At 42.0% G+C, this 24,291-nt stretch overlaps 1 protein-coding gene across 1 annotated transcript; it reads left to right on the plus strand.

The window, feature by feature from the left end:
• Positions 1-643: 643 nt before the first annotated feature.
• On the plus strand, positions 644-23,057 carry etv1 (ETS variant transcription factor 1). The gene is made up of 13 exons (XM_041043732.1): positions 644-670; positions 1,009-1,177; positions 1,483-1,541; positions 2,140-2,230; positions 2,574-2,621; positions 7,347-7,400; positions 13,589-13,718; positions 14,364-14,552; positions 15,524-15,771; positions 18,490-18,558; positions 18,651-18,820; positions 20,058-20,159; positions 21,313-23,057. The coding sequence occupies exons 1-13, from the start codon at positions 644-646 to the stop codon at positions 21,532-21,534; spliced, it is 1,578 nt and encodes a 525-aa protein (XP_040899666.1). The 3' UTR covers positions 21,535-23,057.
• The last annotated feature ends 1,234 nt before the right edge of the window (positions 23,058-24,291 follow it).

Here is a 24,291-nt window from a genome sequence, read left to right on the forward strand (position 1 = left end):
ACAGGATTTTACAGGTTTCCTCCTGGCAGTGTTAGGGAACATTTCATTTAACTACTGTAGTTAGTTCATTTAGAAAATATCTTGTACTAAATATTAATATTAATACTAATACTTACTTGTGTTGAATTGCACCAAAAATATTGTTTTGTCTTTTCTGAAATGAAAAGCTGCTTAAAATTTACTGGACAGATTAGGTCTTACACCCATTTGTCCTGTAATATGTTGAGAAAACAATTCTGGCCCCGAGAAATGTTTGTGTAACTGAAGCTCACTGTAGGAAACATAACAATTCCCTGACCAGCAGCAAACTGTGTTTGTTTCAGCAGCTTTCATGTGTTTCTGTGCATAACTACATTATTTTAAAGCAGGAAAAAACAAAAGCTGCATGATAAAACTTTTCCCACTATACCAGCTTTAGCCTTGGACTCCACCCTCTTATTTATGGGCAATGTGTGTTTGGAGGCAGTGTTTAGTTTTTTTTTTTTTGGAAGCTGTCCTCAGCTTTGCCCGGTGACCGGTGCTTTACTTCCAGGTCAGCGCCTTCTGCAGGTCTGCGGCACTACACAACAATGTATCCCTTACAGGAGAGGGAAGAGCTGGCGCTTCACAAGTCCCTCTGGAGGCTCTTCAAAACACTGTTACCATGGACACAAACTTGACCGGGAGAGGAGTGAGGAGTGTGTTTGTGTGTACACAGTGTGTGCGAGGAAGAAGAGAGGGTAAAGACAGGATTGTGTGTGTGTGTTGGGGGGGGGGGGGGGGGGGCTGCAGGTGCAGTTTGCATGTGAGTATAAGTGTAACTTTAAAATCATGAAAAAGTACGCTGAAGTTTGGTTGGTGTTGTTCCTGCTATTAAACAGCTCCAAAGTTCATACTTGGCCTAATAAAAAAAAATAAGCGCACGGCACTTGAACGTTGCCTCTGACTGTCCCCTGCGCTCACCGCCTGCAGCCGTGCGTGATTGACTGCCAGCAATCTGATCCAGTGAAAGACATTGACAACCAATAGGAAGCGGAGCGCGGCTTGTTTCCATGGGAGGCCCCGGGAGGCGATGCCAAGCCGCTAGAAAGCTACTCAGTGAGCGGGGAGAAGCGCAGGCAGCAGCCGGGGACTGTGGAGATCCTGCAGCCGCTCTGTGGCACTCTGCATGCGGATGAACGCGGCGCGGCGTCGCTAGGTAAGAGCGTTTATAATACTTCCTCTCCTCTACAAGTTTATTCTGTCGTGAAAAAAAAAAAAAAACTTCAGTGTGCCTTCCAGTTCGACGCGCTTCTCTTTTACGCACGAAATTTTCCAAAGTGTCAACTTAATTTCACCAAATCGCCGGAGGGGCTGTCGGTAATTTCGGTCTCAAACAGCAGCAAGAGGATCCTGAACTGTGCCTTAATGAATGAAACACGCGTTTTCACTGAGGGCGAGACGAGAAAGCGCCATTCACGTCCTCTTTCTTTCTGTTTTCTGTCCATGTCGCTTTTTTAAAAGGTGACCGGAGAGCAGACGCGGGAGACTTCACGGATTGCTCGTCAGTTAAAGCCACAGCGGTGAAGAATGGATGGATTTCATGACCAGCAAGTGCCTTACTGTAACTCCAAAGTGAGTGATTATTGACTGGAAAAAAAGTTGCAGCCAAATCAGATTATGACGCACTGTTCCTTGGCTTCATCTAACTCTAAATCTAAACGAAGATGCCCTCTCCTTTTCTATCTCTCACAGCATCTTTAACATCTTTTCTTTTTGTAAATGTCTGTTCACCTCTATTAATTTCTATGTCTTATCTCTGTCTTTCTCTCTCCTGCTGCCAAGACCCATTTCTCCCTCAGGGACCATTTAAGTTTCATCTAATCATCAAAGATAAACAGCTAAACAAGATCCCCGCTACTTTACACAGTAGTATTGGTTATGCAGCACGTTACAACTTGTTAATTATGTCTGATAAGTGAAGCCCAGGTCCCCTTTACATGTGCCAGGCTTTAGAAGTGAGTGTGAGGCATCAATGAGTGGCTCACTGAGGCTCTTCCATTCGCTCTTTTAGTTGCACGCGTGCTGCAGCCAACAACACAATCACTGCTCCAGTGAGGAAAAGAAAACAACTGATTTGTGTTTTTTTTTTTGTTTGTTTGGTTTTTTTTTTCCTCGCAGAAGCTGCAAGAAAAGACAACGAGGTGCGAGAGGCCAGCAAATGACAGAAAGAGAAAATTCATTAAGTCTGACCTGGCTCAGGACACTGAAGGTAGGCAGAGGGCAGAGGGAGAAGTTAATTTCACGGCTCCTAAACATTTAGCAAAATTCAATTGGTTTGTTGCCACCTGCGCTGCTAACTACAGAATCTCAATTACAACACAGCGGCCTGTGATGATTCTCACAAGCCTCTGTCAGCGGTCAGAGACACAAATTGACTTGTTATTAGCTGCACACGTGCCCACTAAGCTCCAGCGGCACTGACGGCATATCAGCCCGCAATAATGAAGTCAGTTGTTTCTGATGCTTCTCCTGGGCTTTGACTGGTTTTTTTTTTTTTTTTTTTTTTTTAAACTGCCTTCAAGTCTTGTTCTCTGCTTCGGTTCCCCCTCCAGAGCTGTTCCAGGACCTCAGTCAGCTGCAGGAGACTTGGCTGGCAGAAGGTGAGTGTTTCAAATCTCGAAGCAAAAAGGAGGAGAGATGGGTAAAAATGGATAGGTTGTGAGGGGGGGAAAAAAGCTGCCTGGAGTTACATGCCTAGCGTCGCAGTCCAATTAAAAGCCTGTGTGGAAGAGGCACCTTGTGTGTCATGCATACATTAGAGACTGTGAGCGAGGGGTCTTGAGGGAGACAGAGAAGGCTCTACCCAGAGAGTGTCATCACAAATTACCAGGAGAAGGCTCTCCGACGCTCACTGTCTCTTCTGCTTTTGGCAGGAGCTAATGCGCCGCACGCCAGCCACCACCTCCACCTCCACCAGAGCTCTGCTGTAGCCTACCAGCTCTCTCTCTCTCACTCTCTCTCTCTCTCACTCTATCATCTGCTCTCTCTCCCCTTTCTCTCTCTCTCTCTTTGCTTCCTCTCAGCACACCTCTCTATCTTCTACAGCTGTACCATCACCTTGTCTTCTTCAATTTCATTTCTTGGCGGCAAAAAAGAGAGAATGGATTTATGTATTTTTTTCTGATCGCAGATTTCCAAAAAAGCAGACTTGGCCTCTCAAAGTGACAACAGATTTTTTTTAAAATAGTTATCCATTTCTTTGTTTTTTATATATTTTTTTCCTCTGATGGCAAGACTTGCTCACTGTGGTCTAACTGAGACGTGATGCTTCAGGATTTAAGTACGAGTGTCCTCTTTCCACCGTGTCTGCAGCACCGAAGTTTTGGTTCGTGGTGAATATTGCTCTGTTTTTTTTGACTTTGTCGTGTTTTTATGTGCATGTTTGACTTGGTTTGACTTTAGTATTTGCATCTGCCCAAGATGCAGCTTACTTTGAATACTGCATGCAGTCTGAAAGTTTATATTTGAGTAGAGCAAGAGCTGGGTATTTTAGAGTTTAGCAGTGAAAATCCAAACATTTTCAGAGTTATTCTAAGTAGACAGTGTAATGTTGTACAGCGTGAAAGCTCTCAATGACTTGGGAATGGTCATTTTAAGTAGCTGTTGCATGTATATAAATCTGAAGTCAAAGAAAATGTCAGTATTTTCTCTGCAAATGTGCCAAAGCACTGGTGTAAAAATGTAGTTTTTTTTAGACACCGTTACAATAAGTATACTAGACTGCATCTTCCCTTTAGTGCACTGTATTGTTTTGTATGGTTGCATATAAGAAAAAGAAAAACCTGACGATTTAATAGTAAAAGTTTGCATGAACGTTAAAAAAAAAACGAGAAGTGAAAACTATAATGCTTGAAAAATCTGTTACTGTACAGTAAATTACTGTTGGGGTTATTTTTAGTCCTTTGATTTAACTTCTGGAGAACAGGCTGATTACATCTACTGTAACAAGGAAAAGATATAAAGTTTTTAATAATGTGCTTAAGCTAACATTATGTTTCATTTCTAGAAAACTAGTCAATTATAATTTGTAATTTTTGAAATTAAATTTTTTTTTCTGCCATAGAATTGAAACAGTAAAAACCAACCTACCCCTCAAAATATCTATTTCAACACATCAGTTATTGCTCAGAATATAAAGCCATAATTCTTATTGTTAAGTAGATCTCTTGAGTGCATAATATAATTGAATCAACTTTAATACTTTTTTTTTTTTTTTAAAAGAACTTGAGTTGTAATAGATCCCCTGGAAAAGTCTCGTGAAAAATTTTAGCTCGCACCCTTCACACAGGTGAAAAAGACTCTCAATCATTTACAGGCTCCATCTATTCTTTAACACGTTTGAAAATGCTCGCAGTGCAATCCAAAGCTTTTAAAAAATGAAAAGTATGCTTTGAAACAGATATTGGAGTAGTTGAGCCGACTCTGAGCAGCAGTTAGATTATGAGGTGGTGCGGCGCGCACCGCAGGGCGTGTAAAAGAATAAGACACGATTTTAATATTTCAGTATCCAAAGTGAGAAAAGAGACGGCGGCGGCTGATAAGAGGTATTACTGTTAAGGATTACAGTTCTGCCTGTCATGGATCAATGTGATGATGTACGCTTCAAGATTGTAGATTTAATGAATGACTTCCTGTCCATTAAGATGAAAAGGAATACCTTCCCATTTCTAAGATTTATTAGTTCAGGTAATTGGAACAAGAGGAGGAATTATGAGAGACAGACTGAATTTCCGACTCCTAAGACCGAGTGGTTGAAGGAGTTCGTCAGCTGACAGGCGTATGTTTGACCCCCCCCACCCCCTCCAAACCACAGCTACCCTTCTCCTCCAGTCAGGGTTTTTGGACTCATTTAAGTGCCTTTCTGTCCAGGAAGGAAAAAAAGTCTCATTCATTACAAGTTTCTCACTTAAAATAGCTCTTTTTTTTGGCCTTTGTTGGAGCACTGATTTCTCTGTGAAATTCTGGTGCTGATCCTGTAATTTGTCTTTGAAATAAACTGTAATAAATGTTAAATTTGTTTAAATCTCAAACCCGCTCACAGAGCTGCTGCAGGTTTAGGAAACGACTCTGACAGTCTCAGGCCTCGCGTTTACAGCCTTTACAACTTCTCTCTTTTCATCCTCACTCGTTTTTTTTCTCTTCTGTCCCTCTCCCTCTTTTTTTTTTTTTTTTTGTTTTGTGAATGGCGGCAGATTTCCAGCTCTGCCGTTCTTCCCAGGAGTTTGTTGCAGGGATTCGCTGGCTCATTCACAGACTGAGGCCGGTGACTCATCCATCCTGTACTTCATTTTGGACACAGAGACACTGCTGCCTTCTTTTTTCCTTGTTGCTTTTGTTTTTTTCATCCCTCCTCTCTTTTCCCCTTTTCAAGTTAGGTTCACTTAAGTTTCTCTGAGTTTGTTTGTGTTGTAAACACGAGACGAGAGCCGATGCTAAGTTCTCCTCTTGTTTCCATTTTTTTTCCCGTTGTGTTTGTTTGGCAGATTTGGCTGTTGTGGTTTTTCACTACTGAAGGGAAAAAACATGATTCGAGTCAAAGGGTTGAGGCTTGTAGAAGGTTTGAGTTTGATTTATCTTCTAAGAACTGTCCTTTGCATCTGTTTTCAGTTCATATTTTATACAAATTTTCATGTTAAGGCCTTTTAAGAAAACCTGCAACAAACTGGAGTAATATAGCAAACTAGCCCTGGTTCTTTTCCACATCAACAGTAATTCAACCAGGCTAAAATGCAAACTGTGTTTAAAAGAACTGCATACAAAGGAGGATTGATGGCTTTAACTACCGCAGAATGTAGAGTGAAATCATTCCTACATCTTCGCTTCTCTCTTCACTCGCTTGAAAATATGGAGCAATTTCTCCTCTTGATCTGTTGATTGTTTACTCTCCTCAATTCACACCTCTGGCGAGAAAAGAAAAAAAAAAACATCCCTGATCATATCAAGAGTGACAAAAATGGAAAATCAGCTATGTTTTTTTTTTTTAAGATCTCTAGACATGTCGAGACATGTTACTGATCCTGTGATAATGAGAATCCACCTCATTGTGTGTATAAATAGACGTGCTAATGACACATTTAAATCTCCTTTTGCCTTTCGCCAGCAAGAGTCAAGCTTGAGGGACATGGAGAACTGTCACCAAGTGTAAATATGTGTGATATAAATATGTACATGTCTAATTGGAGCCGGAGCGGAGCAGGCTTCATTATTTTAGCATTAGCCTGAGTGCAGGGGCGTTCGAAGCGCAGGTGAAGCGTTGGAAGGTTTGGAACAGACCTAACTCGGTAGGTACAGGTGGATTCACCAGTAGGGAAGAAGCCAATTAGATACTGTTAACAATGGGTGTTTGGCTGCTGGCAAGGAGTGAGAGCCGCGGCTGCAGAGCAGTCAATGGGCAAGGCGACCTCAGGAAGTGGAATTAGGAAGTAGACGGTCACCTAAAGCAAAATAACATCTCCCTCGCAGGCTGGCATTGGTTAGAAAACATGGTTCACTGGACAGCTTCTTAAGTAAATCATAGAAAACCTATTGTTCAAAACATTTCTGGGTTATTTTGTATATTGCTGTTCTCAGATGTAGAAAGTTTGGTATATTTCCTGGTTGCTCACAAGCCATTTTATTCTATTACTGAGTCATAAAAGGATGATTTTAGTAAAACAAGAGATACAATCTGCATCTGGTAAAAAAATTTTAATCTTTTTTCAGTGTAAATCAGCTGGGGTTTTTTTTAGATATTTGTGTGTGTGTGTGTGTATTGACACAATAAGACACTAGAATCAAGAAAAGCTATTTAATTTAGTTAAATTTTAGACTAGATCTGTCTTTTACTCTCCATCTATGGAGGAGGACAGTGAGATAAGATTGAAAGCTCCAGAATGGCAACTGAATGCACCTTGTGGTGAGATTGTTTAGTCAAGTTAAATGCTTGTGAAATCTTGGAGAACTTTAAAAATAATCTTAACATTTTTTTCAACTTGTTTTTTAATAAAATAAGACTAAATAAGACTTAATAAAAGATTTTTTAAAATTACATAAAAAGGACATTTAAACCTTTTTACACACACAAAAAAAAAAAAAACATACGTGGGCACTAAAGAGAAAAAAAGAAAAAACAATCCTTGCCCTGATTTCCAGTAAAACATATTTTTCGCAGCTGTGTTCTTTAACCGACAGCAGAGGCAAACAGTGCTGGGATAGGCCAACAAATATCCCAGGAGACTGTTTGCAAGAGGAGGGTATTGGACTGTGGAGAGCTGTGATCAATGCTGCGTTGTCCATCAACATCAGAAACAATCACTCTCTTTCTTCTTCTCTGCCTATGTTTTTAGCTCAAGTTCCCGACAATGACGAGCAGTTCGTTCCAGACTTCCAGACTGAAAACTGTGAGTAAGAGACCACGTCGCTTGTGCACTTTGTGCTTGTGTTTATGTGTGTGAACATCTGTGGTGTTTTTTTTTTTTTTTTACTTATCTCCACTCGCGTGTTTGTACTCGGGGAGAGTGCACGTGGCGGTGTGTGTGTTTTTTTCCCTGTCTCTCAGTACCTTCACCTTTGCTTACACAAGTGCTCTCTGGAGAGCTGCAGCAGTCTTGCGGGTCTGCAGACAGGTGCATGGGTGGGGGTGGGGGGTTATCTCTCTCTCTCTCTCGCTCTCTCTCTCTCTATCTCTGTATCCGTCTATCTGTCTCTTCCCTCCTTCTGTTGCTCATCTACCTCTTACCACCACTGAGATATTATTGCACTGTGACTTATTTGCATAAAGAAACATCAAAATATTGTGGCTGATGTTTTTTAGGGGGTTGAAGTGATATTTTTAACTCCACGTAGGAAAACTACTGTCAATTCATGAGTGTTCTGAATTTTTAAAAAAATCTTTAAAAAAAAAAAAATTCTCCTCCAAGACCTTTCCTCAACATGCTTTTTTTGTGCAAACCATCCAGTGTGGTTTGATTTTCTAAATCAGGCAGTGAAATATTACTACATTTATTCTTTTCAGCTGAAGGTTTGTTGGCCTCCTTGTGCGCTGCCCAACCTTCGTTGGGGATTTTACAGCTTGAAAGCAAGCAGGATTTTTTTTTTCCTATAAAAGAACAAATTCTGTTTCTAAGAATACTCCCTAAGAGTTTGATAAAAAAAAACAATTTGCCTGACCTGAACTGAATTTGCTCTTGCAATAATAAGGATGAGGTGGTTAGTTGTACTTCACCTGGTTGTGCACGGTGGTTGCACACGGTAACTGGTGACTTGGCACCGTCCACTTCTGGAGGAGGTAGTGCCAAGGTGGGGACAGAAATGGAGTGAGTGGAGCTCAGTGGGACCCGGACCGAGCACATGTCTTTCGGATGAGCCAAAATGCCCATGAAACTGTGAGAAAAGACACAAAATTGCATGTCCACACCCTGCGTCTTCCCTATGTCCTGAACGCCCTTTAACCTGGAAACAAAGTTGAGCAAAATGCAGAAGTGAGGAATCTTAGCTAGAACAAAGAGAAGGTTGCTGTAGTTTCACAGTAGATTTTAAGCTTTTAGTGGTCGCAGATAACATTTGCGTAATTGGTAGATTAAGCCGTGATGGATCTGGCACCAAGCTAGATCACAGACCTTTTAACCCCATGTGAGCCAGATTACAGTCTTAAGATCCTCAAGCAGGTCCCTGTTGGTTGTCTAGATTAAAAAACAGAGAGAGGTGTATGTTTTCTTTTTCTTTTTGTCCTTACTACTCCTTACTACACCTTGAAACGGCAAACCTGAGGAGTGCAGGCCTACTAGAACAGCAACATCCTCATAAACATTTCAGAAATCATTTTTAAAGTCTCTCCATTATGCACTAAACTTAATAATGGCCTTTGACTTTAAATGCCTTTCCCCAGTTTTCCTTCTTACTTCATTGTGTGAACCAAGTTGCTGCAGAGACTGAATAAAAAGAACTTAAATTAGACTGTTTTCATTCAGATTAAACCACAGTTGTAAGGGTGAAGAAAAACAATTAAACCTCATCTTCACTTACATCCTTCAAATATTTGGCTATATTCATTTCTTTCCATTCATCTGACTTGATTTTGCTTTGTTCAGAAGCCTGAGCTCAGCAGCTGTAGAGACAGTCTGACCACAAAAATCCAGCCCTTGGTTGTGAATGAACCTGTCCTAAAATCCAAGATGGAGGAGTGTTGTGGTGTAGAGTAGAGAACCAGAGGTCACCGAGACTGTCCTGTTGTCCTTCAGAGGTAGCCAGGGTGGGTGGCCACGGTGGCAGGAGACTGCTGACCATCTGAATTGTCCTGTTGGCAAACCTGCAGCAGTCTGGAGAGGCACTAACAGATGGCGGGAGGGTGAGGGCACCGTGGTTGGGCGCTCGAGCAGGCATCCCAGCCGGCAGCTCTCCCATATGGGTTTCACCGAGCTGAAAGATGGAGGGGCGGACGGTGAGATAGAAAGGCAGACAGAGACGAAGGTGGAGAGAGATATAGCTATAAGCTGTACCTAAAGAGAAGAGAGTTAGAGTAGAAGGACAGTGAGTAAAGGTGGATGTAACTAATTACGTGAAAAGACAAAAAGCCAACAATGAATTGATCCTCTTTAAAACACTGCCTGTGGAGACACAATCTGATATACAGTAGTGCTTTCTCCGTGCCATAGAGCTCCATTGTTGTCCAGAAACTATTAAAAACTCTAAAATGAGTCACACTGCACCGAGTGACATGTTCCTTTATTACGTTCAACTTGGCCACTGTAGTTTAATATGCGTCAGTCCCCACTTACACCATCCAGTAAAGCTAACCAGTAAGTACTCATTACTGCACTAAATGTGAATTTATTGTATCCGGTCTTTAAGCATGTTCAAAACCTACAGTGTCCAGCGTTGGACTTTATTTTGAGTCAATCCCAAATCCAGCGCTGAAAATAGTCCCCAACAAATGCATCATTTACTCCTCTTTGAGTTACGTCAGCAAATAACTACAGTGCATGCTTGTTTTTGGCAACTGTTTAGCCTTGTAAAAAATTAGAATTAGTTTTAAGGATTAACTGTACTTCTTTAAATAAATATGCTTGAGGCTGCATCAGCAGAAAACACTGAGAGATGGTTTATCTCATTGTTGGTTTTTAGCTTTTTGTGGGATTTGTTGACAAGAAATAAAATATAGAATATCGGCAGCGTCGGGCTTCAAAATAACTGATTAACCTTTTTTTTTTTTTAAAAAGTCATTATGTTCACTTTTACTTAATTTGAATTAATCGTTGCACCTAGCTAGGTTTAAAAATAACCTCTATATGTGGCAGTGCTAACTGAAAATGCTGAAAAATGTCTTTGATCGTAGCATAGCTAGCATTAGCCAAAAAGTAATTCGTCCACTTGCATTGTTAGTGTAATTGTTTCCTTGCTAGTTAGCTATCAGTGCTAGCCGCATGCATCGAACTGTAATACCAACAAAACAAGATTAGCCCTGAGTGTTAGCCTTAATTCTCAGTTGTTTTTTGTCTAAAATTTCACTTCATTTTGAATAAGCTGCTTTTTAATTTTATGTAAACTAATTATTACACTGGTAGTTTGTCTGCTTCAATAAAATTAACACCTACAGTAATTTTACAGTTTTGCACGTGCATTGGCAGCAGCTACGATGAGAGTAAAAGGTGAAAACTAAATAAAAGAAAGAAATTGAAGGAGAGCGACTGAAAGAAAGAAAGGAATCTTGAACTGTAGATTCAGGCTTTATCTGAAGGCAGGTTTGAGAATTTTTGCCCATTAGTGTTATTTAATATGTTCATGGCCTTCGTGGATTTATCACCTCTCGAGAAGCTCTGGCAGTTTCCCTCAATGTCGACTTCGCACTCTCCGTCCGTGCAGCATAGAAGCAGCATGTGAGCGGCCTCGGAGCAAAAGTGTCCTCGGGCTGAAGGAGGAGAAGGAGAATTTCCTTTGTCTCAAACTCCAACACAGATGCTTACCATTAGCATAACTTAGCAGGGAACGAAGGAGTAGAGGAGGTGTAAAATGAGGCCACACGTTACCAGCAGATCTGAGCCTCCATCATTTGACAGCAAAGGCGAGCACCTACAGTAGGTGAAAATGGAATGGAAGGTTTTTCGCTGTTGCCAAAAGACCTGTATTTTTTTATGAATGGACTGGAGAAATATCTGCCAAACGTAGGCTCTGGTTCTGCCAAAACACACAATTTGTACCTGAGTGTACACAGTGTTTGGGGCCAAGAGCTCTTTGATAAATAACCAAAAGGACTGGCAGAAAAGTGGCATCTAAAATTAAGGTTTTTACAACCAACTTCTGGGGGAAAATGGAAAAGAAAAATAAACAAATTAATCCAGAACACTCTATCTTTCTTTACATGACATGTATGACAAAAAAAATAAAGGAAAAAATGGGACCACATTGCTTATTGCATTTAAAGCAAAGATTTCCATTGAATTTGTACAGCAAAGACCAAAGAAAATTACAGAATATTTGAGTTAATGGCACAGAAAAAAAAGAAAAAAAAAACATTTGCATTCAAAATAGACCCAGTAATTGTTCTAACTGCTTCTTCTTTTAAACACCCTACCATCTCAGTTAATCAATATGTAGATAATGAGAGCAATCAAGCAGTGATGGGCATGACATTCTGGACTAAAAAGGAAGTCTCTGTTTTAGTCAGAGGCAATGCCCTCGCTATTGATTTGTGTACCTTGGCACCCCACTGACGAAATCTATTGTGACATTTCCATTTCTAATTTAAGGCCCCGTGCTGCAGCACACGTGAAGCTATTGTTAATAGCCGATGTTTATAGTTAAACACAAGATTTTATGGACATTACTCATGTATTTCATATGTAAACTGAAAAACCCAGAAACTGACTTTGATTCTGTGTTAAATAAAGAAAAGAAATGTAGCATCAGGTGAACTGTAAACCAGAAGTCTGGGGAGCTGGCTGTACTAAGCTCAGAAAAACAAATGTATGTTTATTGTAGTAGGTAATTAAAGTCACACTGATTGTGATCTCAACAGGCAAAACAAATGTATTGTTTTGCCTCCATAAGCCTTTAACGAGGCTCTTCCATGTCAGCGTCGTCAAAGGTCTCCCCTCAGGAAGTGTCTCTTTGACCTCCGATCGATGACCCGGAAAGGTCAGGCCCCCAGCGAGGGCTGCGAACAACCCCTGAGCTTTGTCATGCCGAGGCCGTGTGGCCCGTCCCCCAGGGGCTCGGCTATGCGTCAGATGGGGTGTTGGCAGATCGACCCCTGCCCGTACGGCAGCTGTCAGTCAGCCGTGAGAAAACTCCCCAAAACATCCTCCTCTCTCAGCTCCCTGTCGCCCCAGAGACCTTCCTGAATGTTGGTGTATTGAAAAGAAAAATATTCCCAGACCACAGATTTGGGTTTTTGGGTCATCAAATGTCTAAATATTTTTCACATTAGTTGGACCAGGAGTCGATGGATTTCCTTTTCCCATTCATAATTTCTTTGTTTTTAACCCAGCAATGGGCGATCGCTCAGCCTGAAACATCAGTCAAAAATCATCCCCTTCAACCGCGACTGGCCCTCAGGTTTGATAGAGCGCTGTGGGATGGCCTCACCGCTGCTTTGTGTGCAGTCGCGGTGAGACGGCGATTGGCAAGGCAACCCGAGCCTGACTTCATTCTGACTGACTGGGTTTTCGTCAGAAGCGCAGCCAATTGGATTAGCGTTGATCATGACTCGAGATGATGGGATGTTAATCAGGACTGATCAGGCACTTAACAGCCTCTCAGATGCACTGGGCTCACTGTGGGGCCATAGGTAGAGGGCGCGGGCCCCCCCCTTCAGATCAATGAGCCCTGTTGTTGTCGTCTGGAACGTATTGACAGCCAGCTGAAAGCAGATAAAGCATTTATAGGAGGTCGCCGCACACCCAGTTTTATGTTTGTCATATTTCACTAACAGAGCCCCCGTCAGGAACAAGACAGAACAAATGAGATTTGAAGTGAATTGTTTGTGTAAGTGATGGCCTGAGATGTCAAATCCTTTTGGTGGATGGATGCTTAGAGAAGCAAGTCTACTTTAATACACTCATCATGACTTCTCTTAATCAATGACAGCCTTGTACACATTCAGACAGGTACACACACTGGTATCTGTACTGCAGTATAGCTGTTTTTTAATCTGGGGAAAGCTGCTGCATTTCGTCCACACTGTAATACACAGTAGAAGGGTCTGGGTGTTTTATCAGCCGGTCACATTGTCCACTATAGCTACATAAAGGTGGAGTGTGAAACCTGCAGTATTTTCTTTACAGAATTGATTAATTTCATTGTTTTTTAAATTTTTTGGGGGGTGGGGGGGGCTGAATGTGCAGAAATTGACGACAGAGGTGGTGGCTCCCCAGTTTCAGCTTTTTTTTTTCTGTCCAGAGTAAACGTGCAAAAATGCTGAGCACTGACAAAAAAAGTCATCAGCACCTTTGTTACCAAAGAGGCACTGTATTTATTCCTGACAAGTTACTGTTTAATAGGGAGGTGGTTCATCAATTCAATATCTAAATGAGTTTTTCTCCATCTTCCTTTCTCTCTCTCTCTCTCTCTCTCTCTCTCTCTCTCGGTGCAGTGGCTTTCCACGGACTGCAGCTGAAGATCAAGAGAGAGCTGCACAGCCCGTGCTCTGAGCTGAGCTCCAACTGTAGTCAAGAACGGCCCTTCAAACTCCAGTATGGAGAGAAGTGCCCGTACAACGTCAGGTGTGCACCGCACGACACCGACTGAAGACTTAAAATATCTCTCAGAAATACCTGAAATATTCCTCTAAATGACACGTCATTCACAAAGACAGCTGAAAGAACAACCAGTGTTAGCAGCAAAGTATAGTTTTTATTATAACATGGTGAAAATTTTGTCCAAAAGCAAAATACAGTTGTAGAAACAGACTCCTCGAGACTCCTGCTCTTATTTGAAATATCACATTTTATACTTTACACTTTTCCTGAGCATGAGTTTATTTTAGGCTTAAATGTTTTCTAATCATTTGCTCAGACACAGAGAGAGGACGAAACGAGATGTTTGGCAGGGCCATAATGTGTCTGATCTAAAATTTCATTTTAAGTTATGCTGTGGAAGGATGAATGCAAAACAAACAAAAGGGTTTAGAATAATACGGAAAACACAGAACATTTCTAACAAGCTTATTTAGAAAAAAATAGTAATTTAAAAAGTTAATTTAAAAACTATTCACTTAAATTTAATGTTTCTTTTGTTTGCAAATTCAAAGACATATTTCTCTGACTAAGGCAGTTTAAAGTAACATTAAGTAAAATAAATTGTTTAAAACCCTGCCAGTACTAGAAGCATCTTTGACTCTTGTCTCTTTGTCCTTGTTGTCACCGCAGTGCCTATGAGCAGAAGCAGCCTGCAGGAATGAAGCCCTCCAGCCCAGTGACGCCCCCCTGTAGCACCCCTGTGTCCCCTCTCCATCATGCCTCACCCACGGCGGCCCCGACGCCCAAACCAGACAGGACCTACGCTCACATACCGCCCACGCAGCCGCTCCCTGACAACGCCTACTCTATGGACCACAGGTACCGCCGCCCGCAGCCTTTTACATTTACATCACATTTACATCTGGGGCAGGCGGTTTTACTCAGAACAGATTATAATAAGGTCACAGCAGCAGATGTACATCTGAGTTTTAGTTACAGCAGAAGCTCATTGGTTGAATGAATCCTCAGTGGGAGGCTACAGCTTTAAGGAGAACAGGTTTTCTAACTGCTGAACCTGAATGACAAAGACGGAACTTAAAGCCCTGAAAAAGAAGTGTCCATGAGTCTTCAGACTGAATATGTGAGTGTAGAGCAGTGGTTTTCTGCTCATGACCCCTCAAAGTAAAGCAAAGTCTAATTTTGACCCATTATCACCGGTTGCACATGCTGTGCTCAGGTCATTACCAGATCAAACAAAGAGGTTTTTTTTTTTCTTGGCCCCATTGAATAATTTTAAAAGCTTGAAGAGGTAAAATTATCCAGTAATTTATAAGACAAAGACAAGCATTAGGGGAAAGCTTGGAAAAAAAAGTAGACTCTTTGTGTAGCATAAAAGCTAAAAGTATTTTTCTTCTTTCCTGAATTGTTGTTGCCCCCGGGTTATATTGGAGAGTCAGCAGGGTAGATACCTAGATAACTCATTATGGCTAGATTCCTTTTTTCCAGTTTTTAGTAGCAGGTTAATAGGATGGACCATAGCTACGGTTTTCAGTTTTCACTTGACCTCACCAGAAAACTGTGTTTTGGCCACACCTACTGAAGTGTAACTCAACCACTGAAATTATTTCTGCCTTCAGAACAGATCTCTGAGCACTGTCTGTGTTCATATCAGTGATGTGCCAATCGACATCTCTCAACTAGACTGAAATCTCTATATTCAGCCAGTGAATGTAAGGTTCATGGCCTCAGTTTGCTGTGGAAAGAACAAAGCATTTGTTCCAAAAGATCATGCATGACTCTTTCCGTGCGTCTGATAATAACGAACGCACTGATGTGGTTGTCCGTCTCAGATTCCGACGTCAGCTCTCGGAGCCGTGCCACTCGTTCCCCTCCCCGCCGACGATGGCTCGGGACGGCCGGCCCATCTACCACAGGCAGATGTCGGAGCCCAACATCCCCTTCCCTCCTCAAGGCTTCAAGCAGGAGTATCCCGACCCCCTCTTCGAACACCCGGCCATGATGGGGGCGCCGCTGCCCCACACGTACCCCCCCACTATGATGATCAAGCAGGAGCCCAGGGACTTCACCTACGACTCAGGTGAGAGGCTTGAAAAACTGCTGGCTTGTGTGTGTTACCTTGAACTACTCTGGTAAGTGAAAGAGCCAAGAAGTGAAAGCTTTTTTTTTTTTGTTTTGCTGCCAGAGCGTTATCATTTCAGGAATGGGACAAGACATGGGAGGAGGGGGTGGCGTTTATTGAGTTTGCCCATTATTAGGGCTGGGGATCTGGTTTTGCTGGGTGTCTGCGCCGGTCACCATTTCCTGTGGTGCTCTAATAGAAAAGAGGGGGGCTCTGCCTGGTCACAGTCCAAAATCCGCCCTCCCACACTTGTCCGCTCCCTTTAGTTAGAAAGTAAAGGGACCTAATCATCGGCCCACGGCCTCTGCGGAGCCTGAGGCTACGTCAGGACATGAATGAACATACGCTGGACTGCTGGGTTCATTCACAAGGCGGACAGAGAGGACCCAGGAGAGGCAGAGCTGGAGGAGAGTCTGTGTGACTCTCTTCCCATGGTGATGAGCTGAAGGAAAACACTGTGGGTCCCTTTAGGGTCTTTCCTCTCTTTGTTACACTGCTGCTCTGCGGTTTTTGTCATGGAAGAGCCAGGAAACTGTGATTTTTGGTGTTTTTCTCACTTTCCAGTGGCAAGTTTACTTTGCCATTGATGTGTTCACTGAGTTTCACGAAGCCGTGTGGCTTCTAAATACTAATTAACACCACTGGATCATTTCAGAAAAAAACACCTTCAGTGCAAAAACATCCTGCTTCTTGACAAACTCTCTGTAGCTCTCTGTGGTTACCAGGTTGTAGCCCACCAGCAGCAGAATGTGTCAAGCTTAGGACTGCACTTAACTTTATTCATTACTTTGTCTACAGGGCAGAGAAATTGTGCAGAAAGTGACGTTTTTGAATCGCTTCTTTTGTCCAAAACAAAAGACGTTTCATTTAGAATCATATGAAACTGAGAAAATCAACATATATACGAGGCTGGAGCCAGTGAGTAACTGGCTTTTTTTCTTGATAAGTGGCTTAAACAATTAATCACTGATCAAAATTGTTATCGATTCATTTCCTGACAATGGGTTAAGCTGTTAGATTTTTCTACACTCCTCAGAATGTTAAAGGTATATTTTTCTGTCTAATAATAAAGTACAAAAGTAGAATAAAGTTAAATTCATAGTTTATTGTCAAAAACAAAACAAAACAATAAGACACTGTAAAAGCCTGAGTGAGGAAAGAAGTAAGGAGAAAAAGCATATTTTGCTTCAAGTGCAGAGGTCTTGCATCTTGTGTTGTGTCCACTGCTGTACTGTGTATCCAAGATGGAGCATCAGAGTGAATTTATTAGCAGTCACAGCGGAGCATGTTGACTGGAGCAGGCCTGTTGGAAAGGATGGGAGGGGAGCTGGTAATTTCATTAGCAGCAATTTCCTCTACAAGCCCATTACTTTGATGAAGTTCAGAGAAATGTTTATGGGCCTAAATGAAGGGCCTCAGTCTGTTTATTGAACATTCACTTTGTAACCTGTTTGGCCGTTTTTGATCACAAGCCACGACAGTGATGTCTGTGTTGTGGGAGGTTCTGACATATACAGTAAATGGACGATTCAGTCCGGACAGTGCTGTAAAACAAAGCGGTGGCACGGGCAAGTGTAGAAAAATGAAAGTGGTTTTTAACTTTTGGTTTTAAAAAAATGACACAGAACTGTGAGTATTTCTGCAAATATCAGAGGAATCCAGTGAAATCCAATCCAGTGAAAGTTAAAATAAAAAAACATCATCTCTTATTTATTAAGACTTTAACGGTCAAAACCTCGGCTAATCTGCTTCATCGGGACTGTGTGGGTGTGTCTTAATCAGATTTGATTGGCAGTGGCCTGGCAACACAAACAACAAACAAACAAACAACTCCACAACTGTCATCATACTTTTATTTAAATGTTTTTAATTGGTGTATGAAGTACGCGACTGCACATGGCTTGCCTTCTTCCCAGCCAAGCCCCGCCCATTTCAAACCAGTGAAACGAGCATAGGGGGGAAAAAAAGGAAGAACCACAACTGTTTTAACTCTGGCAAACATGTGTGTGTTTATGTAGGATCTAATCTCTCATAGTGAGAAGCTGATTGAAATAAATGAGCTTTTAGTTGTGTTTCGCTAACCTGCTGCAGTTGCACAGTATTAACAGACAAAGTCAAAGAAACCAACACCTGCAGGTCGGTTTAGTTTTGATCTGAAAAAAAAAAAGGGGGTGTGAAAGCATATTGTTCAGCCCTCGCATTATGAAAAAAAAAACTTACATCATGTCAGCTTGTGTTTTCACACACGCGCCGTGTTTTATTCGGTAGTAAATCTTCCTCTGAGTGGAGACGCTCGGAGGATGTATTAATGGTGTGATATAGTGAGTTCGCCGGTGGCTGGGAGCCATTGCCATACTGGCGCTGGAGGGCATATTCTTTAATCAGAGCCAGTGGTGCATTGAGTGAACAGGCTTTGACTGCTCTCAGATAACTGAGATAGTGTTCTTAATGCTGCCTTCGGGCCCTTTAACACCCACTCTCCCATTCTTGCCTGGCTTTCAGCAGAAGTGCCTAGCTGCCATTCTGTCTACTTACGGCAAGACGGCTATCTGGCTCACACTAACAGGACTGAAGGTACAAACGATGATACGCGTGAATGTTGTGATGGTGCACTGTGGGTCTTTGCTGAAGAGTATATCAAACGCTCCTTTTTTTTTTCCACACCTTGTTTTCCAGGTTGTATGTTTGACAAAGTGGCGAGGCATTTCTACGATGATACCTGCGTGGTGCCCGAGAAGGTCGAAGGTGAGTCTTCCCCAAGCGTGCTAAATACAAAAAAACTACACTGAAAACTACTCAGTGTGCAGCTCAATAATGATGCGTCACGTGTCCTTTAGGTGACATTAAGCAGGAGTCAGGCCTGTACCGCGAGGGCCCGTCGTACCAGCGCAGAGGCTCGCTGCAGCTCTGGCAGTTCCTGGTGGCTCTGCTGGACGACCCAGCCAACTCCCACTTCATCGCCTGGACCGGCCGTGGCATGGAGTTCAAACTCATCGAGCCAGAGGAGGTGAGAGGCTCAGGGAAACATTACTACATATATTTACATGCACTTATAAACCTGTTTCTTTTTTTTTCTTTTAACACAGCCTCAAGAGCTTTTCACTGTATTGCACTACTCATATAGTTTGTGTATTGCCTTTAAGTTGTTAAAGGTTTTCTTAGTTTTATGTCATTGTACATTGAACATCTTTAGGTTTTAAGCTGCTGGTCTGATAAAACAAAACAAAAGAAACAGATTGTGTGTTACATCCAGATAAAATCAGAAAATGTCAAAGGTCAACATCTGAAGAGGAGTGAATAATGTTCTCTGCTCTTAATGTGGTGATGCCTGACCTGGATTTGCCACAATAGCTTCTTTTTTTTTTAAATTTATCTTGAACTCAACCACATCCAACCAGCTGACCCTCGTGGCGCGGCCCCTGCTAAATATTTCACTGGACATATTCCTAAAAATATACGTTGACGGTTGGGCCTTTTGAAATGGAAACAGAGGCTGGGTCTGTGTGCGCCCACATCACACACACTGGGGCTCAGTGACTGTTGCTCACTGTTGGAGAATGGAGGAGGATGCAGGGTGCAGGCGGGGGGTGGGACTGTAGAAAGGAGGAGATAGAGGGGTACCTGGCAGCGGTCCACACAGCCCAACGGTGTCTAGAGGCACGGGCCAGCTGCAGCTAACAGGGGGGCCCATTCATGCCATCAGGTGACCAAACGCACTGGCTTTGGGACGTCAAAGACAAATGGTAGCTAGCAGCTTTTTCCTCTTTTCACCAGGTGTGGCGTGTCAGGGACTGTGAGCGCAAAACTATGCCGTTTTTGGTGAAAGGACCATGGAAAGAGAAAGATTCAGAGAAAGGTCGGAGTGAATATGGGAACTAGAATAAAATCAGAGAGGAGAAGCTGAAGTGAGCGCCGTGGGGCTGTGGGTTTGGACTGCGAGGCCAGGTGGTGGGTGGTCTGCTAGACAGGTGCTGTAACATCTGCTGCCTCCTCTGCTGGGTGTGTGACAAGCTCCTAATGAACACATCCCTGGTCAGGCCTGCTCAGGCTGGACGAACTCTAATTACGGTTATTAGGAAAATATGGATTAATAAGTTTGTTTAACATTTCAGCTGCCGCAGCGTTGTTGTCAGGAAGTCAGGTCGACCGTGTGCGTCTGCGTTTGATATGTCTGCGTTCTGGCATCCTGCTCTCTGTTCGTGTTTACTGACTCGCTTTATTTTGTTTATCTGTGTGTTGCAAAGGTGGCACGTCGGTGGGGGATACAGAAGAATCGACCGGCAATGAATTACGACAAGCTCAGCCGATCGTTGCGCTACTACTATGAGAAGGGAATCATGCAAAAGGTAAGAAGACGGAGGATTTATACCCACAATAAAGAGTAGAATACACTGAACGAGATTCAGAGCTCTGTTAAACTTTATTCTAATGGACCTTTGTTGATATAAATACACATTATGACGGAATCCCAGCACTTTAAGATGAAAAGTCTTGGAGTTCAGTAAAATAGCACTATAATGGCCTGATTGATACCACCTGTGTTAAATGAGGTGCATGTGCTAACTCCTCCCCAAGGTAGCTGATATAAGGAGGTGGAGCATCTCAGCAATGGCTTACCTGCTGAAGAACAAGGGGCTGAATCCATGTTCCTGTGCACTTCATAGTTTAGAAAATGCCTTATTCAGAGAGCTTTCTGCGTTATTGATGTTCTGCTCTAAAAATCTTTAAGACAGAGCTTCACTGTTCTGTCAGTACCAACAGTGAAAGACCGGAGAAAGGTTTAGAGAAATCAACAGATGTGTTGATTTACTCCAGCAGGAAATAATTCCTCTGGACTTCTGTTGTGTCTGTGTGTTTCTTGAAGTTTCACCATGTGTCGCCACCATCCACAATTCTTTTTAATTATTTCCAGCTGTTAGCAGCTCCTCCAGCTTTTTTTTTTTTTTTTTTTTGTGAATTCAATCAATCAAACTTTATTTGTGTTGCACCTTCCTTACAAGCTAGTGAAACTGAAAGTGCTCTTCAGGTGACTGACAAGCTGATAATACGATAACACAAATGTAAACAATTTGACACACATGAGGAATAAAAAGCTGAAAATAAAATAACACGTTTTTTCCCCTTTTATTTAGTGTGCAGGCATTACATACACAAAACCTGCTTAGCCGTAGTATGTAGTTTAGGTTTTGAGGCACAGCTCATCAGAGCTCAGCCTCAGTGGGTGGAGCTACAAAGCACCATCAACCAATGACTGCTGCTTTTTAACCAGGACTGAAGTGAACTGAAGTTAGCAATGACATAAGGAAGTCACAGAAGACAAATCATGTCAAATCTGCATGTTGACATCATGCTCTGCATCTAAGAAATGTTTGTGATTAATGTTCTGCACCTTGCTGTGTGTGTATTCCCGAGTGTTGCTGAAACCAAAGGTTCAAATCCAGTTTTTCCCGCTCGTTCATTATCTGAACTGTCTCCACCTCTTCCTCCGTCTACGTCCAGGTGGCCGGCGAGAGATATGTGTACAAGTTCGTGTGCGACCCCGAGGCCTTGTTCTCCATGGCGTTTCCCGACAATCAGCGGCCGGTGCTGAAGACGGACATGGAGCGGCAGATCAACGAGGAGGACACGGTGCCGCTGTCGCACTTTGATGAAAACATGGCCTATGTACAGGAGGGGCCCTACTGCCAGCCGCACCCCTACAGCGAGGGCTACGTTTATTAACGTCAGCCCCACAACTACACACACACGCACACACACACTGAAACACACAGCCCCGCTCCACCCTCCTCCCCTGCCTCCTCCTCCTCTGTACACCTGAGACTGTCATGTCCTCTAATTCACAGTCGCTCCAGGAATAAGACTGAACACACACATGCGGTGGAGCTTCCCCTCTCTTTCTCCGTCTCTCACATAAACACACACATCCTCTTTTTTTGCTCTTGTCTTTCTGACGTCCAAGCCGCACAGCAGGATGGAGAGTGCACTTTATGGACAGGAACGGCGCGGTGTTAGCCTGCCAGGGGCTAGCTATGTGGCTGGCTTTTTACCATTGTTTATGTTTGTACATTAATGTGGGAATCGTTCAGTTTGTTTGTTTGTTTGTTTGTTTTTTTTTATTATGATTTTGAGCATGTGGCTCCCTGTTGAGACGGGACTCAACGGCTAATTCGTGGTCACCCGAGGACCGAATCTTTTACACTTTGATTTCCTGCAAAAGAAACAATCTCGCCTACGCGCGTGCAGCAAATTGAGGGACGATTACTTTTGTCCGACTGTCCTTTAGTTTGTCCTCAGACAGCCATCCTGTACTTTTATGCTCATTTAAGTGGATACTGGCGACGTATTGTAACGATACTTTTATGGTGAAGTAACATGATTATAGACTTGAAAAAGTAATGTGATAATAAAAGAGACATTTAGCTACCATCAGTGAAAACTGCCTCGCCACCAGTTTGAACACAGCGCCTGTGTCTGTCAATGATCTCTGCCCCTCCTCCAATCAAACTGTAGATCTCATGTAGGTGTTTTTACTGTAATGACATAAACTCCACTGGACCATTCTCTCAACGACTGAAAACCTCGTGGGTATTAACAGTGAGACGGTGGCGCACGAGGATGCGCTCGAAATGTGCTGAACTGTATGGATGAAAAAATCTTTTCTGCATCACATGTGAACGGCCTGTGTTTAGGATAAACAATAAAGCCACAGGCCGCTGTAAAATAACTCATTAACTGTAAACAGCAGTTTCCTTTGTATTCTGAAACACATCAAAGCCACTCATTTGTCATTCAGGTGTTCAGTTTTTAAATGAATAACTGGTGAAAGTGTATGTACAGTTAAAATGGAAACCGCAATCAACCAATCAACACATTCAGGATAAAGTTTGCATCCCCAAATAAAAAAAGACAGAAGGGATTTCATTGGTATAAACAATAAAAGGCTAAAAAAAATTAAACAAACTCAAAAATTTCCCTGATTTTCTTTTTCGTTCCAGGTGAACATGAGGTGTATATTTTGCTTAAAAAAAATGTTGCATTGCCATTGATAGGGTTGCTTTTTGGTACAAAAGAAAAGGAAAAAAAAAGGTATAAGAAATATCTAGAGTTTTATAATGTGATGAAAAACATTCATGTAATAACAAAAATAGTGTTCCATTGTATAATCAGGTAAATGCACATTTTGTTGCTGCTTCAAATTGTAAGTGTATTTTCTAGTCTCAAAAAAAAAAAAGAAAAGAAGTGCGGCAGCTATGGCTTGCTATTCTGGATTTTGTTTTTTATTTTGAATTTGCTTTTGTTTTTTTCATTTGTTTTTGTTCAATTTGAGCATTAAAAAAAATCTGGTCTGTCTGAGTTTTGTTCTCGAGGGCCACACGTCTTGGATGGGAACGGCAATAGCAGAAATTCTGTAATAAAAATAGCCCTGAAAAACAAAGTTATCACCACTTTTCAGATGTTTTACGTAATTAATCACTGCATAAAAGTTTGGTTGTTAAGAACTGTAGTACTTCCTCTTTTGGCTGTCTTATCTATTGCTTGCACGTGACAGAAAATGCAATTTAATGTTGATTTCCACATCCAAACTCACCATTCATCACTTCCTTCGCGATGGAAAAGATGAGTTTTAGGTCGTAAATGTACATACTGGAGTTGAAAAAACACCAAAGCAAATGCGTGTGTCAGTGTGTGTAAAGACTAATAGATTATGGACTCTTGTCAATTTCCAGGTTGGAGAGAAAACTCCCAACCACAAAGCATTTAACCAAAGTGACACCTGAGGAAAAATCAATGGCTAATTTAAGACACCACTTTTTCATGTAGGTGAATTGTTTCTGTCCTTTTGTTTCTGGGGCTCTTACAAGACTGGCAGTAATGAAAAAAAAAAGCATGGTAACACTCCCTTAAAGTTATTATTTCCTTGTGTAAAGTGTCACTATTGCTAAAAATCAATGACTAATTTAAGGAAGCATTGTTTAATTGGTTCCACTGATGGGAAAAATGAAAACGGATGTGTAAGTAATGAAAAAACACTACTTGCCTTAATTTGTCAGAGCAGGTTACAAGCCAACCCTATTACAGTCCCCACTCTTAGATTTTTTTTTCTTTATTGATTGTCTGTAGTGCAGGGAATTGCCGTTAACTTTAAACACCTGATTGCTTCCCTGAGGATATTTAACAACATCTAATCCGACATATACAAAACCAAAAGCAGGAGTGAAGCTTTTAATATGATGAATGACACGTCTTATTTGGGTTTTCCCTTTAAAAACGGCATTTAAAAAAACAGAACTGCACACATACAACAATACATTACTGTACCCAGCACATAATGCACTTAAGATTCTAACAAACATAATGTCAGTATAATTATATCAGCGTAGTTTGCTCAAGGAAGTCCTCACAAATTGCACCCTAATCTTTTAAATCACATCTGCAATTTCAAAGACTTGCTGTTGCTCTGGTTCCTCTCAGGTGTGA

The sequence above is a fragment of the Toxotes jaculatrix genome, chromosome 8, assembly GCF_017976425.1.
Source record: "Toxotes jaculatrix isolate fToxJac2 chromosome 8, fToxJac2.pri, whole genome shotgun sequence".
Taxonomy (NCBI): Eukaryota; Metazoa; Chordata; class Actinopteri; family Toxotidae; genus Toxotes; species Toxotes jaculatrix.